General features: G+C 47.7%; 1 protein-coding gene across 1 annotated transcript in view; it reads right to left on the reverse strand.

The window, feature by feature from the left end:
* LOC119442684 (potassium voltage-gated channel subfamily H member 8) overlaps positions 1-16,122 on the reverse strand; it is an 81,326-nt gene that overhangs the window by 7,404 nt on the left and 57,800 nt on the right. Inside the window, exons 8-12 of the mRNA XM_037707649.2 lie at positions 9,589-9,796; positions 7,858-8,040; positions 6,054-6,503; positions 2,068-2,291; positions 26-353 (exon numbers count right to left, since the gene is read on the reverse strand). Of these exons, the coding sequence (XP_037563577.1) occupies positions 26-353; positions 2,068-2,291; positions 6,054-6,503; positions 7,858-8,040; positions 9,589-9,796 (1,393 nt within the window). The remainder of the gene's footprint in view (positions 1-25; positions 354-2,067; positions 2,292-6,053; positions 6,504-7,857; positions 8,041-9,588; positions 9,797-16,122) is intronic.

Consider the following 16,122-nt stretch of genomic DNA (forward strand, 5'->3'; position numbering starts at 1 on the left):
TGTATGAAAACTAATAAATACAAACCTAGATGCGGCAATGTGGCGACGGGTCGCAGCTTTTCCATGGCTACGGACGTGGGCGTGCGGAAGGGCGAGCTGAGGGCCGACGTGCGCCTGGCGAAAGGCGCCGCTTCGGTGCGGCCAGCCACGGGCACCTGAGGCGCCTGCGGCGCAGGCGTGCGGCTAGGTACGGTGGTCGCGGGAGGCTCCCACGAGTCCTCCTTGAGCTTGGCGCCGGTCTCCTGGCCGTTGGACACGGGAGAGCCCGGCGCCGTCTCGTCGCTGCCCGTCTCCTCGTCGTCTTCAGATATCGACGGCAGGGTTAGTGAGCACACGCCGTTTGTCTCTTCCGCCTGCGCCGAGAAAAGAGAGAAACATTTTTTTTAAGTGGGTGCCGAAGATGTTTGACTGGCGATACAGCTAGCATGATGCTTGCTCTAAATGACAAGGGTGATATATATGAAATGATCCATTCATACATACATGTATATATAGTACCAATCGCACAACGATTCAACTGTGCACTTTAAACTTGTACGTTTCGAACACAGCTGCGGTTAAAGGAAGATTAAGACAACTTTCTCGCTCTTATTTGTAAAAGAAAAGCAGTGTTGTGTTAGTTGAGTGAGAGCCCGAATGGTACCGCAATTAAATAATTAGAATTGGTTTTCTAAGCTATTCACAATTTAAACTGACCTCAGCGCATGAAAGACACCGCTATAGGTTATGAGTTAACTTTCCCGTGCTTCAGAATTCGCACGTCATGAACTCAGCCTCGCATAAATGATGTGCCAAGTAAGACGAAAGAAGGCATGCTAAGAAGCATGTGCGCACAACGTGGTGGCTGTGCGGCTAGCCATAAGACGAGTTGTTGAAGAGCACGAAGCTGAGGGTTTTCTTTGCGACCAAAGCGACCGCATCGAATGTTGGTGGAATGCGAAAAACATTGACATCTTGATTAGACGCACGTCATTACAGATTACCAGGTCACCAATACTAATCGGGAGCCCTCCTATAACGGAGCCTCATAGCCACGATGTTGCTTTGGGACTTAATCCTGTATATTATATAGCATGTATGAGCATAGACGGAGAACGAGAACACCGAACAGCTTGTCCTGTGTTATCGTTCTTCATCCGTTGGTTACGCACTCTGTGTAACGTTCTTTCTTGAGCAAGAGGGCCAGGGATTTCACGATAGAGCAGTTTATCTTCTCCACCTATGAATGCAGCTTGAAGTTGAGGACTGCAGTCCGAACTTGGCATTGTGAACTTTCTAAGGCACTCGTCAATTTCAGCTTGTGCGTCTGAATTACGAATAAATTGAGATTTTTTGGTGAGTGTGTGGTTCGTGTACCCTTGCTCACGGGTGTACGCAGTTATGTACGCCCAACTATTCTGTCAGCACATCTTTATGTGCTCTGGGGCATTAAATTCAATGAATAAATCAGGGGCAAGCGCCCATGTCGTGCAAAACGCAAGGAATATCTGTAAGTCTTTTAGCGCAGTACAAGATGCATGAAGCGCGTTAGGGTAATCATTGTGCTGCTCCACTCAGTGAGTGAGTACGAACTTTATGGAGGTCTCGAGGAGAAAGAATTAAAGCGGGGCCGGGAGCCCCGCTCATGCACCTTTTGTGACACGCAAAGAAAGAAAGGCGAGAAAACCACATCGACAGCACATTCATTTTTTCGGAGCCGCAAAGTGAATACAGTGTCTGTGTCCTCATTGTTCCAGGGCTCTGCAGCAGCTCGTTGTTGCGTGTTGCCCTCAAAATTGCTCTATGAGAAAAAAGAAAAGAAAAATGAGGACACTGAGGAGCAAGAGTTGTCTCTTCTCCCTGACCCATTAGAACACCGCAGTTCGTTAAAGGACATTAGTGTTTCACTAATATTGTTCCAGGGAGTTGTAATCGTGATCCTCGAAGAGAGGGAGCCGTGGCATAAAGATAATCCATCCGACAGTCAATGAAAGTGAGGTAATTCTCGAATACATATCGGGAACTCATTTTGTTCTTACATGGAAGGCAATATGTAGAAGGAGGAGAAGCAGCGAGGTGGCTTATTACCTCGTTCTCGTAGCCTTCCCTCAGGTTGTAGGTGAGGTCGTGCACGATGTCGTGGCAGAAGCTTTCCGCGAACTCCGGGTATAGCTTGAGCACTTCGAGCAGACCCGGGATGAAAAGGCACTTGAGGTCGCAGTAGGTCAGGGCCTTGACGTCGCTGCTTGACTTCATGACGGTCTCTGTACCGGCCGTCAATGAAATGTCGCTGCCCACAAGGTCCCCCTTGCCTGCGCGACACATCATGCAGTGTCACGTAAAAACAGCAGCGAACACTTACTCACGAGCAACACTATAATCCGGTTTGTAACAATGTTTACGTAGGAGAGACAGTCGTTTGTTAAAGATACACATGCTACACATGCGTAGGAAGATGTTGACGCACTTCAGAGGCGCCGGTGGCTTGGACATGTGCAGAAAGAAAAATACACAATGAAGAATAAAGTCAGAGTGGTAGGCAGGAAAGCACCGAATCATACTTTATGTCAGTGGCTTTGAAATATCCACAAGACGTACTAAAATGGGTTCCGGTTTGGTTGCTACACTGAATCACATATGTAGCACTTCAGACACTCGTTTCTGTGCTTGGTACAAGGGTTGTTTGGTTCGGTAAGCATCTCTGCTACTCTAATTGTCGCCTCAATATTATAAGCACGATGAACATCGCTACGAACAAATCACTGCGACGATGGAATGTCTATAGCCATCGCTATTGAAGCAAGGAGCGACTCACACACTTGATGTAGTGTTCAAGGGGGTTCAACTTAACTAATGGCGCAGTGCAGTACTAAAAGGAATGGAAAGAAAAACTCTGAATCATTTAATACTGTTAAATTATTTTCACCCTAAATTTCTATTTTAATTCTCTTGACGGAAAAAAGTTCATTGCAAGATAAAATGAAGGCCGAAGTTTACTGTCTTGAACTTCGCGTCGAAACTTCAAGGGCGGTATGTCAGTGCAACGCCATCGATTTCGAACTATACTCACAGGCGTGTAAATTGGTTGTGTTTTCCAGTGGTCCTACCGGCTGCTATAACTACGCGTGTTCATGTATCGGAGCACTCTCGAATGTTGCGCCTATTCTATATACGTGCCCCATCAAAACAAAGCATCTCTCTCTCTATCTCTCTCTATAGCAAGGGAACCTTGTCCAACCAGATTGCATGCGCGTCGCGAATAGCGTTCTACGTTCTGGAACTTACGTGAGCACCAGCGATTACGCTGGAGCATGCGATGAGTCATGTATATAAATCCGACGCGTTTGACCCATGAAGCATGCAAATTTTGACAATCTACGACCATGATCGCCGCTATGGTTGTGATATTAGTGTTAATTGCTTTTCTGAGCACAAGTTCACCCAATAAAGAGTTACTTCCAAGAATAGAGGCATGAAGAAAGGGGACACCCTCCGACTGGTCAGAAGCCTGATGGTGGGCAGAATCACATACAGCCTGCCCTACTGCCATATCACACAATCCGAGACGAAACAGGCCGACACGCTCTTGAGGATGGCTTTCAAGACCGCTCTCCGCCTGCCAATGGGTACATCGACTGAGAATTTATTGGCACTGGGGTTACACAACACCCTCAGCGAACTCACAGAATCTCTTCACGTCTCACAACAACAGAGACTTGCGCGGACTCACACGGGCCGGCAGGTCCTACGAACCTTGGGCTTAAAGCCACAACATTACGAACCCAAGAAACTTGCACGATACCTCGTTACGTCCAGGACAGGTATCACATTGCCCCAATACCACGCAACATGGACCCTAACCTATACTCCGGCAGGAGGAGAGAGATGGCCCTGTACATAGAAAAAACATTCAGGTTCCATGCCACGGCCCGTTTTACGGACGCTGCCATGCACGGGACGAAGAATAAGGGCGCAGTGGCAGTGGTCTGCGACCGCTGAGGCCATGTTACCTCCGGTGCATCGACCCGCCCCTGCACGATCACGGAAGCCGAAGAGCTGGCCATCGCGTTAGCCATCTGCCAAGGCCAACACGCAAACAAACCACTGACGATCCTCACGGATTCCCAGCAGGCCTGCCGCAACTTCTTACGGGGAAGAATCCCAAGACCTGCTGCACAAGTTCTAGCCCAAATACCCAAGGAGAACACTGAGGACATCATCAACCAAACCATTATCTGGATACTGGGCCACGGTGGCATCACGGATAACCTGTATGCCGACAGAGCAGCTCGAGGATTTGTACATAACCGATCACTCATCACGCCGACTGCAGATGACCCTGACCCGGTTGATCCCGAGTATTCAGCCATCCTGAACTGCCACAGAGGGAGTCGCTTGCAATATCCACCACCCCATCGAAAACTAAAGATGGAGGATGCCGCTGCCTGGCGTAGGCTCCAGACGGGCACTTACACGAACCTACACATATTACATCGCATACACCCCACAGCCGTGGTGCGGGGCTACACCTACCCTATACCACATTACGTGGGAGTGCACGCTACACAACATAGAACACCACGACACGAACATCACGAGGGAGCAATAGGAGGCACTGCTTGTCGAGCTCGGCCCTCGACGACCAGCTCAAGCTGGTGCAGAGAGCAGAGAAGATGGCAAGAGCCAGCGGAGCCCTGGACTAGGGGCCCCGGCCATTAGCGATGCCCCTTTGGGGCAACACAAAACTCGGATTATTTTTCTAATAAAATCTATCTATCTATCTATCTATCTATCTATCTATCTATCTATCTATCTATCTATCTATCTATCTATCTATCTATCTATCTATCTATCTATCTATCTATCTATCTATCTATCTATCTATCTATCTATCTATCTATCTATCTATCTATCTATCTATCTATCTATCTATCTATCTATCTATCTATCTATCTATCTATCTATCTATCTATCTATCTATCTATCTATCTATCTATCTATCTATCTATCTATCTATCTATCTATCTATCTATCTATCTATCTATCTATCTATCTATCTATCTATCTATCTATCTATCTATCTATCTATCTATCTATCTATCTATCTATCTATCTATCTATCTATCTATCTATCTATCTATCTATCTATCTATCTATCTATCTATCTATCTAGACTCACAGTTGTAGGGGGGGGGCGGCGGCCATGTCTGGTTCTTAACCCCGTCACTACAATGAAACAATGCTTTCTCGTACTTGAGTCGCTCTTGCGCAGGAAAAGTTATAAAAAATGCTAAGTTGAGTTTTTTGTTCTATTTTGAATGCAGTGTAGTCCTTCCAAGCCCGAACACGATTAACTAGACCCGAGTAAACAGCACCAAAATCTATGACGTCACGGTGAGCTGGCCGGGGAACGTCATCGCGACGTCGCCACCCATCTTCCGTTTCTGTGTCTGGCTTACCAAGCTTTCTCTCCAATTCTGGACGTTTTGATATTGCGGAAGTCTAATTTACTAATTTGCATTCTACCGGTGCTAACACATGGGGCAGAAACTTGGAGGTTAATAAAGAAGCTCGTGAACAAGCTAAGGATTGCACAGAGAGCGATGGAACGAAAAATGTTAGGCCTAACGTTAAGGGACAGGAAGAGAGCGGTGTGGATCAGAGAACAAACGGGGGTATCCGATACTCTAGTTGACATTAAGAGAAAGAAATGGAGCTGGGCAGGCCATGTAATGCGTAGGATCGATAACCGGTGGACCGTTAGAGTTACAGAATGGGTACCAAGAGAAGGGAAGCGCAGTCGAGGACGGCAGAAAACTAAGTGGGGTGATGAAGTCAGGAAATTTGCAGGCGCAAGTTGGAATCAGCTAGCGCAAGACAGAGGTAATTGGAGATCGCAGGGAGAGGCCTTCGTCCTGCAGTGGACATAAAACATAGGCTGATGATGAATTTACTAATTCGCTGTTCCTATTTAGTGTTGCTTCAATATATTGCTATTGTAGAAGTGTAATCTACTAATTTAACTTACTATTACTCTTCAATGTCCCTTTAACATATGTCTTGGTATACCGTACCTAAGATGGCGACGACCATGCTCTCCTGGAGCACCTCCATGGATCCGTTGCAGACGAGGTGTATGTAGGAGAGGGCGTCCCCCTTGTGCACCAGGTACTCGCCGGGTGCGCAGAAGTTGCTGCGCACGTGTCGCGAGAGGAGCTTGAGGCACCCCTGCGGCGCCGGCTCGAAGATGGGCAACGAGAGGATCTCCTTGTGCAGGTGCATGGACACGTCGCCGAGTAGCTCGTCGGGGAATTCGCGGAGCACGTCGCTCGGGTCGATGCCGTTGTTGAGCGACCAGGTGGTCTGGAAGAAGTCCATCATGCGCTGCCGCAGCTGCTTGGGGAGCTGATGGAGCCGGAAGAAGTCCTTCAGGTCCCGCAGCTTGGTCTGATACAGCGACCGCCGCGCGTACATGCGTTGGATGATGGCCGTCACGTTCCCAAACACCACGGCGTGCATCAGCGCTGCAGGGTGAGGGAAAAGAAAGTGTAAAGCGAGACACGTTATGTAGCGTCTTGTTTCTCGTTCTCCTCGCACATTCGGGGTAGCGAGAAACCTTGGAATGAATTTGGTGCTTTTGTCGGGGTGCGATGACCCTAAAGGCAGCTCATTGATCTCTTCGCTGTCTCACGCATCTATCATGATACTAACATGTAACGGCATGCCAGAACTATAGCTCTGCTAACCGCGTCAGTTTTAATTAAACCTGCTCTATTACCGATATGTTTCGGGCTATATTTTTTCCAGCTAGTTTGTCGGGGGTGAAGAGAGAGCTAGAGGAAAAGAAAAGGCAGGAATGGTAACTAGACTTTGTCGAGTTCGCCACCTTACACGTAGATAACCGCGAAGTCGTGGGTGAGGCATTCGAATGTGATAGTGCCCGCCATAAGAGACCTGATATTATGTATCTACGTTCACCTGAACGCGTGAAACGCTCGCTGCACTTATTTTTGTTCGTTTCCACCCCACCAGTATCATTCATGACAAGTATGCATTCACGCATGAATCAGCTCTATAGCGACAGTTTTCATGCCATAACTAGAACTGCAGAAGCGTACGCATTTGGGGTGGTTGGTCGTGACTTAAGTACCTTTTCCCGCTGTTTCTGCTCGAATAAATAGAAAGCCAGCTTGGCTGCAGAGCGTCCTTCCCGTGAGCCCAGTTACGTGGCGCGTCTTTCAAATGTCGTGTATAATGCTACATACGCTCGTCTCTGCGTGCATGGTTTCACACCGGCTTATGTATAGGTGCAGCTGAACACAGGATCAGGTGTTTCACCGTCGTGAAAGTAGTAAAAAAAATTATTTGTTACCACCTTTTAAGACAAGCTGCAGTGCAGAAATGCGGACTTCTGTTCGTGAAATTTTTCTCCTTTATTGACATTCTTCTTTTTATGCCTATTCTTATCCATGTCTGTTTAAACGCAACTCTTTTTTTAAAAGAAAAGATGCAAAAGCTGCGCCAACATTTAGAGTCAGATTACACCAATCGCCGGGCGCATGCAAAAAAGCCCGCCGTGGCGTTTTCTCATCTGGGTGTTCACTTTTTTAAGGTTCAGGTGCATAAAATCAAGCCAAGAAAAAAAAAATGCAATTGGAATCGTTCGTAGGCATCTAAATTCCTATCTGAACGCTAGGTGCGATGCACGCAGATAATAACAAGGAATATTTGCGCATACATAGCACAGCCTGCAAAGCAAAAAAAAAAAAAAAAGAAAAAAAAAGAAAGGACAGGAATACATGTGTAAAGGAACTAGTCTGCTTCGTGACACAAACACTGTTCGCTTGTCTACGCGCAGCGTGTCGTGAATGCGCTCACCTCCTATGAGCATGGTCAGGATGGAGAACACCTTCTCGGCGTTTGTGTTGGCCGCTACGTTCCCGAAGCCCACGCTGGTGAGCGAACTGGTGGTGAAGTAGAGCGCCGTGATGTAGGTGGCGGCCATGTCGAGGGGTCGCAGGACGTCGTATTGCAACTTCATGGAAAGCTGGTTCAACCAACCTGCATCAGTCGCGCGAAGCGGTTGAGTCTAGGCGGAAATGTTGGTTTCCTTGAGCTATAATTTCTCGCTACCTGCTATTGCAAAAGCACCATGCCGGTATTGAATGAGAGTGTGGAGGAGAGAGAGAGAGAGAGAGAGAGAGAGAGAGAGAGAGAGAGAGAGAGAGACAGGGACAAGAAAAGGTGACGTCCTGTGATGAAAGAAGCGCGCCTGTGCAGAGAAGGGAAGAATGCAACGCAAGGATGGGGGAAACGGCAATACGCGAAGTGTCTCGAAGAGTTCAAACCTTGCACGAGGTAGAGGCCCGTAACAATTGTTTGAAATTATAAGCGTAAGTACAGAGTGTTTTTAATATTTATTTCCTTCTTAACTTACAGGGTACTCTTTTATTTATTTCAAAGTTTGCCCTGCGGCATTGCAGGTTACTTTGGTGCGAGAAATAGCTTCAAAGCTGACTGCACGAATGAATTCATGCTCAAGTAGGAGTTGAATCTACTTGCTCTTTCTTCACTTAAACTGCGGTGCTTGCTCTGGTCAGTGCGTGGCCGAAATTGTTTGTTCCTTTTACGACAATTTGGTATAACATTTCTTGTGCTATCCGTACACTGCATGAGGCAGTACGAGACAGTGCTATATTCAGTATTCGCAAACTGCGACAGGCTTCAGGTCAAGTTTCATGGTTGGGCTTCCTTATATAACTGATTGCCGATTCCAGGACAGCGGTAAAAAAATATCAGGGCACGGGATGGTGCAACCCTAGCTCACTGTATCCTTGGCACGAAGCTGTCAGTTTCTAACGCACTTCACAAAAAAGCTTGCCCATAGTAAATCACGGTAAAATATTCAACCAACCATGTCGAATCATGGTAAAATATTTAACTAATCATGATAAATCAGAGACAATCATTCGAGAATCACGAGCGAACCCAAGAACGGTACATTTCATGACATCCATTGCCGTGCTTTTGTTCTGTACTGCAGTGTAGAGTGAATATACCATCTTGCTGCCGAGAGCATGCGGTATACGGAGGTCAAGACACTTGGCTAGAACTCACGAGGGGCTTTCTACGGACTACCCTGGCGACATTAACGAGACGTCTTGTCCCATCTCGCACTGTTAAGTCGCCTAATGCTTTGACAGCCGCTCTGGCCGTCAGGAGCGTGTTAAGCCAAGTGTCTTACCTCTGTACAACGCACGTCCAGAGCAGGTGTGCTATCCAATTGAGAGAGATCACCTGTGACACCAGAGATAAATCTAACACCATAAAAGAACGTGCCGAGGAAGTGCCGATCTTTTTTTACGTCTCATAGATACCGCCCGTTAGGAGCGCGTTCTAGACAAGTGTCTCGACCGCTGTACAACGTATGTCCAATGTAGCTGTGCTACTAAATTAAGAGATGTCACTGTAAATGCAGAGCTAAATCTAACATCATAAAACAATGTGCCGAGGAAGTGTTTAATTTTTTTAATGCCTCGTGGATACCGGAATGACTATACAGGAGACGACAGAAATGCGGCAGTGACGACATGCAGCAGCGGTACTCACTGATGTTGTTGTTTGGGTATGACTCCATCTCCTGGACTGCGATGACAAACCATATGCATGCGAGCCAGTGCGAGACGAGCGTGAACATGAGCATGAGCAGCGTGAGGACCACTACGCTGTACTGCGAGTATCGGTCCATCTTCTGCAGCAGCCGCGCAAGGCGCAGCAGCCGCGTCAGCTTCAGTAGGTGCAGGTACATCTGGTTGTCCTGCAGAGGGAACCACGACAAAGAGTACTCTTTCAACGAAGCTGTGTGAAGTGGGGAACAAAGCTTGTTGGTCAAACCTGTATGAAGGTGACAGCACGTGAAAGTGGCTGATGTACATGACGTTGTACATTCTAGAGTTCACTAATATTCGAGCAGGGGAGCGAGATGACGTGCACGAGTACCGTCTGACTGCAAGAAGTTCGAGGCTAAGCTGGAAGGACCACCATGTTCAAATGCTAAGACCAGATAATTCAAAGATGGCAGGAGTCTAAGCATACTTCTTAAGTTTAAGTAGTTTACCCGAACAGTGTTCGACAGTAAAAACTATCGCCATATCGAAAAGAATCTATTGCGTCTGAGCTTATAATGCACTGTATTAATGCAGAACACCTACGCAAGCGACCTTCGCTGGAGTCGTGAACATTCGCTGGAGTCAAACAACTGATGGGTCGGTTTGTAGCCCCTGCACTTCTGTATGCCCTGTAGGTCCCATTGCATGCACCCATTGTTTCGTCTTTCCTTGCATTCTTCTTCACTTGCTACAAAAGTGAGAAACACAAAACCTTGATGTCTCCCCAGCAAACGCTCTGCAAAAAGAAACAAGATAGTTTACATGTTCCATTCTCCTACGCTAATCAAATATAGCGCCGGTAAAAACTTGTTACCATAGCTTCGTCGATCGTTATCCTTCGGCAGCCTCCAGCTAAGTGCTTTTTTCCCCCTCCTGAATCGTTTGGGTATGGCGGGATGTAATTCCCGATTATCGTATATACGACCGGGATTTTTATCGCAAATTATCCGCACAGCAGAGACACCACTGGCAGCGTTTCTTAAGCCTCGCCACAGGACGACCTCCTCTCGATTAAGCTCGAGAATAGAAGGTGCTCAGCGTAAGAGAAACACCGATTGCGCCAAGACGCGCAGCTTAAACTTTGAGAGAGACTCGAGCTAATTATAGAGCCGCCGCTTGCGCAGGGTGCTAGCATGAGACTCGTTTATAGGATGTTGTCACGCTTGTATATTTTTTAAACATTTCTGACCAGTTACTTGCGCAGAGAAAGCAACGAACGCCGCAGACTCAATCGAAAGTGCTTCAACTGCGCATTAAACGTTCGCCTGCTAAATACGTAATGGTCCCGCATGGCGAGAGAAAAAAAAAAGGTGCATGTGATGCAAGCGGGAAGAAAGGTCGAGTTCAGTTAAGGAAAATCGCCTTGGGAAAAAACGAAAGAAAGGATGAAATCCGCGTAATCCGTTCTTTCGCTGCTGTACGGATTTTGTTCTTGCACAATCTGTGTAGCCTTTATCTTTGGATTTGCTTCTCTCACTCGGATTGCTGTGACGGAACACGGGTTGGCGGGGATTTGAACAGCATGACGCTCCAGTCCAAGTGCACTTTTCACGGTTGACATAATCTACTTGGGAAACACATGCATGGCTAAAACAGAGTCTGACAGATGAGCGATTTCATCTCACTTTATAGTTTGTTAAAGCATGTAACGCGAACACAATGACGCAGAAGCGCTAGCGCATTAGGGTGCTCCAGTGACAAGAGATCATCATCATCATCATCATCATCATCATCATCATCATCATCATCATCATCATCATCATCATCATCATCATCATCATCATCATCATCATCATATCATCATCATCATCATCATCATCATCATCCTTTATTTATGTACACTGCAGGACGAAGGCCTCTCCCTGCCAAAAAAGAAGTTATTAAGGGACCCTGAGGGAACTAACTTCCGTATTCAGAAATGTAACTTGACTTGAGCTTGAAACCTACGCTTGACTTAAATTAAATGACGCCTGTCGTGAAAGCACTAAATGAAGTGCAAGGAGCGTATTCGGCAAGTTCGCGCCAGGCGTCACTTACATCAAGTCAAGCGTGGTCTTCAATTGTTAAGATGCATTTCTGAATACGGAGGTAAGAAGCGAGTGGAAAGTGTTGGTAAGGTTACTTGCTTGGCGAGCAGGATCGTGACATTTAGAGGAACAAATTAGCGCTGGTAACGTCGGAGCACAAGAAGCAGATAACTGTACGGGACGAACGCTTGTCCTGTGGATGAATGCTCGCAAGAAGCTCTTCCAACTGCCCACTGTTACGGTTGGTATGCCGCCTTGTTTTCTGTGCCGGTTTATTCCATGCAGTAGCCGTCGTTATTGAGAGGTTTTGCAAGCAGCTCCAGTTTGCGAGCTCCACAATCTACTACGAATTGTGCGTTCGCACTTATTTTGTCTCGACATGCGCGATACGGGCGTTAAAAGATGCCGACTTGACGATTTAGCGAGAGCCTGTAGCAAGCTATTATTTGGCACACAGTACAGGGACATCTTGTCCATTGTTTTCGAGTCAGTTTAGCGTTGTAAAGAGTGGAAACATAATTCTGGTGCGCCTTCGACTCCCCCTACGTATTTTAATAATAAGAATTACACGGCGGTGCCATGGTCATTGCACGCCCCTTTTCCGTATCTTTCGCCATGGCGCGATAAGGGCAGTGGCCGACTATCTTTGACATAACCAGTGGTAACTAAATCATTTAGAAGGGACTATGATCAGTAGGTTTTCTTGAACGCAGAGCTTTGATATGCTGTGAGCTTAGTGAGAGATATTATAAGGCGTAACATGTCCAAGTGCTACGGCCTGTGCCCTGGCGTAAGCTGCCGTGAACGACAGCAACAGCTGTAGGGGTTTTGAAAACCAGAATTAAGGATCGAGAAACGTAATGCACAAACAAGAGTAAGCTGGCACTGATGTCTTGCCTCCTTGCTATAGATAGGAGTTTTTATAAAGCAAGTGTTCCAAACACACACGTTTGACTTATGCTGCGGGCTTGCTGCGCTTTAAGTGAACATTACCTTATAATTAGAATTAAACTCCAAGTTAAAGATTGCTGCTCTTTCTTTCTTTCTTGTCATCCCTTCCGCAGCAGAGCACGCAACCTGTCTAAACCACCGCGTTTGCAGTCGGAGCGAACGTTCGCCGTTAAGCGAACTATCGCCCGGAGCTGGGATTGACAGGCGTGTTTACAGAGCCAGTCTCACCGGAGCAGCGGCACTCACTTTTTTTTTGTCCGTTCGGCCCTTTAACGCTCCACGCGACTTCAGACCATGCGGGAAAGCGCGTTTCCCGACCGCTAAGCCCCCTTCGAGTGACCGTGTGACAGGGACATCGTCGGCCCGTTGGTTGGACGCACCCAGCAGAGAAGCGGCCGTTTCGTGCCCAGTGGACCGTTGTCCGTGTTTGCCCGTTCTGCTTCATCGGTATAAGCCGGGCCGTCAGGTACGACTAGCGCAGCGCTGCTGGCTTTAGTGGGTGAGGCAAAGAAAAAGAAAGGGCGGTTCAGAAAACGAGTGGAAACACACCGGCTCAACGAACAACTAACGTTGCTCGACGCAAAACAAACCCGGGATTATTTCTGCAGAAAGTCGCCGCGGCGAATACCGGTGAAAGGAACGATGGGCTGACCACGTTCATTACCGGTCGCACTTTCCTTCCTCTGACCCTCCTTAGAAGGCACGTCGTACAAACGAAGCTAGCTGTGGCAGTGCGAATTCGGGATGTGGCGTCGCCGGCGTGATTCACTTAGAGATGGGAGGCGACTAAGAAGCAGGTTTCTGCCTAATAGGGATACCGAACTATGAAGTCAGCAGCAGCCTCTTCACGTCCTGCAAGAGAGAGGGTATATATATTGCGTTGGGAAGAAGAGGGTTCTTCTTTCCTCCTCTCCAACCATTCCTTGTTTCGCTTTCTTCTTGTATATACTCTATACACTCCGCCATGACTTCTCTTCCTCGGTCGTACGTAACGCCGTTAAGTTCGATCTCCAGCCCTCGTCGCCTCGCCCGAAGTTGCCTTGCGCGCGTGGCCGTGCGCGTGCCTTTTGTGTTTTTCCCGGTTTCTTTCGTATTCTTGCGCGCGTGCGCTCTCATTCGCGCAATTTAGCGCGCGTACCACCCGAGTGTCGCGTTGCGCATCCTATATTACAGTCAAGGATAAACTAGCAGGGCGACGTGTGTCGCAAGGTGGTTGATAATCGAATTACTCAAAACGAGAACTCGGTTGGCACATTACACTTGTATACCTGGAAGACGCGCGCATTGCCTGTGTAGCTTGGAAGGCAGGATAAAAGAGAGAGAGAGAAAGAGAGAGGGATAAAAAGGCCGGGCATAGCTATAGGGTGCGGCAGAAAATGCTCTTGGAAACGTGCAGGAAATTCGGCGCGTTCGCTGCAGTGTATTTTGTTCATTCTTGCTCCCTTTTTTCTTCGGGTAAACAGGTCTTTTCGCTGCCGCTGTTCTTTTTAACCACCTTCGGTTCGCCGAGAGGGCAGGATTGATTTCCTTTTCTTCCTTCGCGAGCCGTGCCTTGTTCCTCGTTCACGACGCTTCGTTATAGCGCGTTCGCGCTATGCTGTGTTGGCTCGCGAGCTTGTTTGCGCGACAAACAAGCCCGATGCTGTTGGAAGGAACCCGCGGTACTGGAATTCTGCAGTGCTTCCTTTCGTTTTCACTCGCAGCCACCTTACTCCGTTGCTTCTCCTCTTTTCTTCTTGATTTTCACGACCTGCTAGTTTTCTGTGTGCGAGGTTGCCGTCTACTCCTCACTGCTGAGACCCGTAATGTTATTTTTGGGCTCCCTGTTTGGATGAGCTATTGGGAGTACCGCGCCTCGAATTGTTTATTCGGTCGGCCCGCCCGTTCTTCTCTCTCTCTCTCTCTCTCTCTCTCCACCTTCCCTATATTTTCTCTGCCGCTTCGTCGCTTCCCAGTGGATTTATCCCTTCCCCCCCCCCCCCCCCCCTCCTTCACTGCCTTTTCTGTCTCTTTTTCTCTTTTTTTAGAAAAGAGAAACCTCTTCTCCTGGCTTGTCCGTTCGCACGTTCTCTTTTTCCTGTATTCCACTCGCCCCAGATCTGCCCCCGTTTGCCGAACGCACCTGGGTTTCGTTTAGGGCTTCGGTTGTTTATCGCACATAATGCCACCGCCGCAAGCCGTTCCTCCGGTATAGAAATAATGCTATGCGTATATAGAGAGTACTTATTTGCAAGGCAAAACATCCGCAGTTTCCGCGTATTCGTGCGCTTGAAAAGGGAGCGCGATGGGAACAGCGCAATGGCGTGGTGTGCACTGCGAGTAGTGGCGTTATAGGGCGCAATGCGCAATCCACCACCCGCCGTGGCAGGCCAACGTCTCCTAGATAGCACAAGGCCTGTGCGCTTCGATCCGTGACGTCATGCAACCTTTCCCGACTGCCATAGAATCAAATGGGGATGCTCACCGCTTTCGTCATGCCAGGCTTGGTAATGAAAATTTCGGTCCAGGTAGCGTGGCGTCAAAAAGCAGAGGGAACAGGCCTGCTATATATCTAGGGGCGTTGGGTATAGGCACACTGCGCTTGATTCACCTCGTGGCCGATTGCTTAGTGTTAGAATTTTCAAACCCACGGCGCCGCCATGCCATCCACTACCGCGATCCATCTGCCCACTCGCACTTTTTGAGACCATGCGCATATTACTTCCAAAAACGAGTGTATAGACAGTCTACTGGTAGTCTATAGACTACTTACAAACCAATTAGTTTTCTTTACGTACTCGTCCTTTTCGCCATATAAAGTCTATATACTATCCACAGATAAAGTATTTAACATGTATGTTTACATTAGTCTGTTGAGCTCCACAGGCTGAGAAAGCCTGTACAGGTTGAGAAAACCTGTAGACATTATTCGACAGTAAGTAAACAGCCACAAGTAAGGATCTGCAGACACAATCGAAATACTTCAAAAATTAGCCTACAGACTTTCTATCGAGTGCCTAAGTAAAGTTTTGTGTTCGATGCCAGCTCGTGGTCGCGCTCGCGAAATTTTGGAAAAATTTGATTGTTGCGTCAGTCGCCACTCTTCCTTCCTTTACCAGTGCGTGCGCAGATGTAAACACACTCAATTACTCGCACAATATTTGTTCGTCTTTATCTTAATAATAGGCTGCTGGCTTCGAAACTGTGGGCGGCCGAGTCAGAAGGCTGCGGTGGTGGTGGTGGTAGTGGTGGGGGCGGTATAGCATAGATGCAACAGATGGGTTTAGATTGGCGAATGAGGCCGGCTGTCGCTCCACCTTAACGCTACTTGCATTTTCACCGGCTTTTGCCACAACAGGTCTCCGTTAAACCAGCCTCTCATCGGAGTGAAAGACTAAGACGTGAAGCTTGCTTGCGGGCCGTAATTGACATTTCTGGAAACAGGAGGTGTTGCTAGCGTGCATGTTGATTGTGCTGCTTTTGTAGGTTCTTAAATAGACACTCCCTTTTAGCCAGAA

Source organism: Dermacentor silvarum, chromosome 2 (assembly GCF_013339745.2).
Source record: "Dermacentor silvarum isolate Dsil-2018 chromosome 2, BIME_Dsil_1.4, whole genome shotgun sequence".
Taxonomy (NCBI): Eukaryota; Metazoa; Arthropoda; class Arachnida; order Ixodida; family Ixodidae; genus Dermacentor; species Dermacentor silvarum.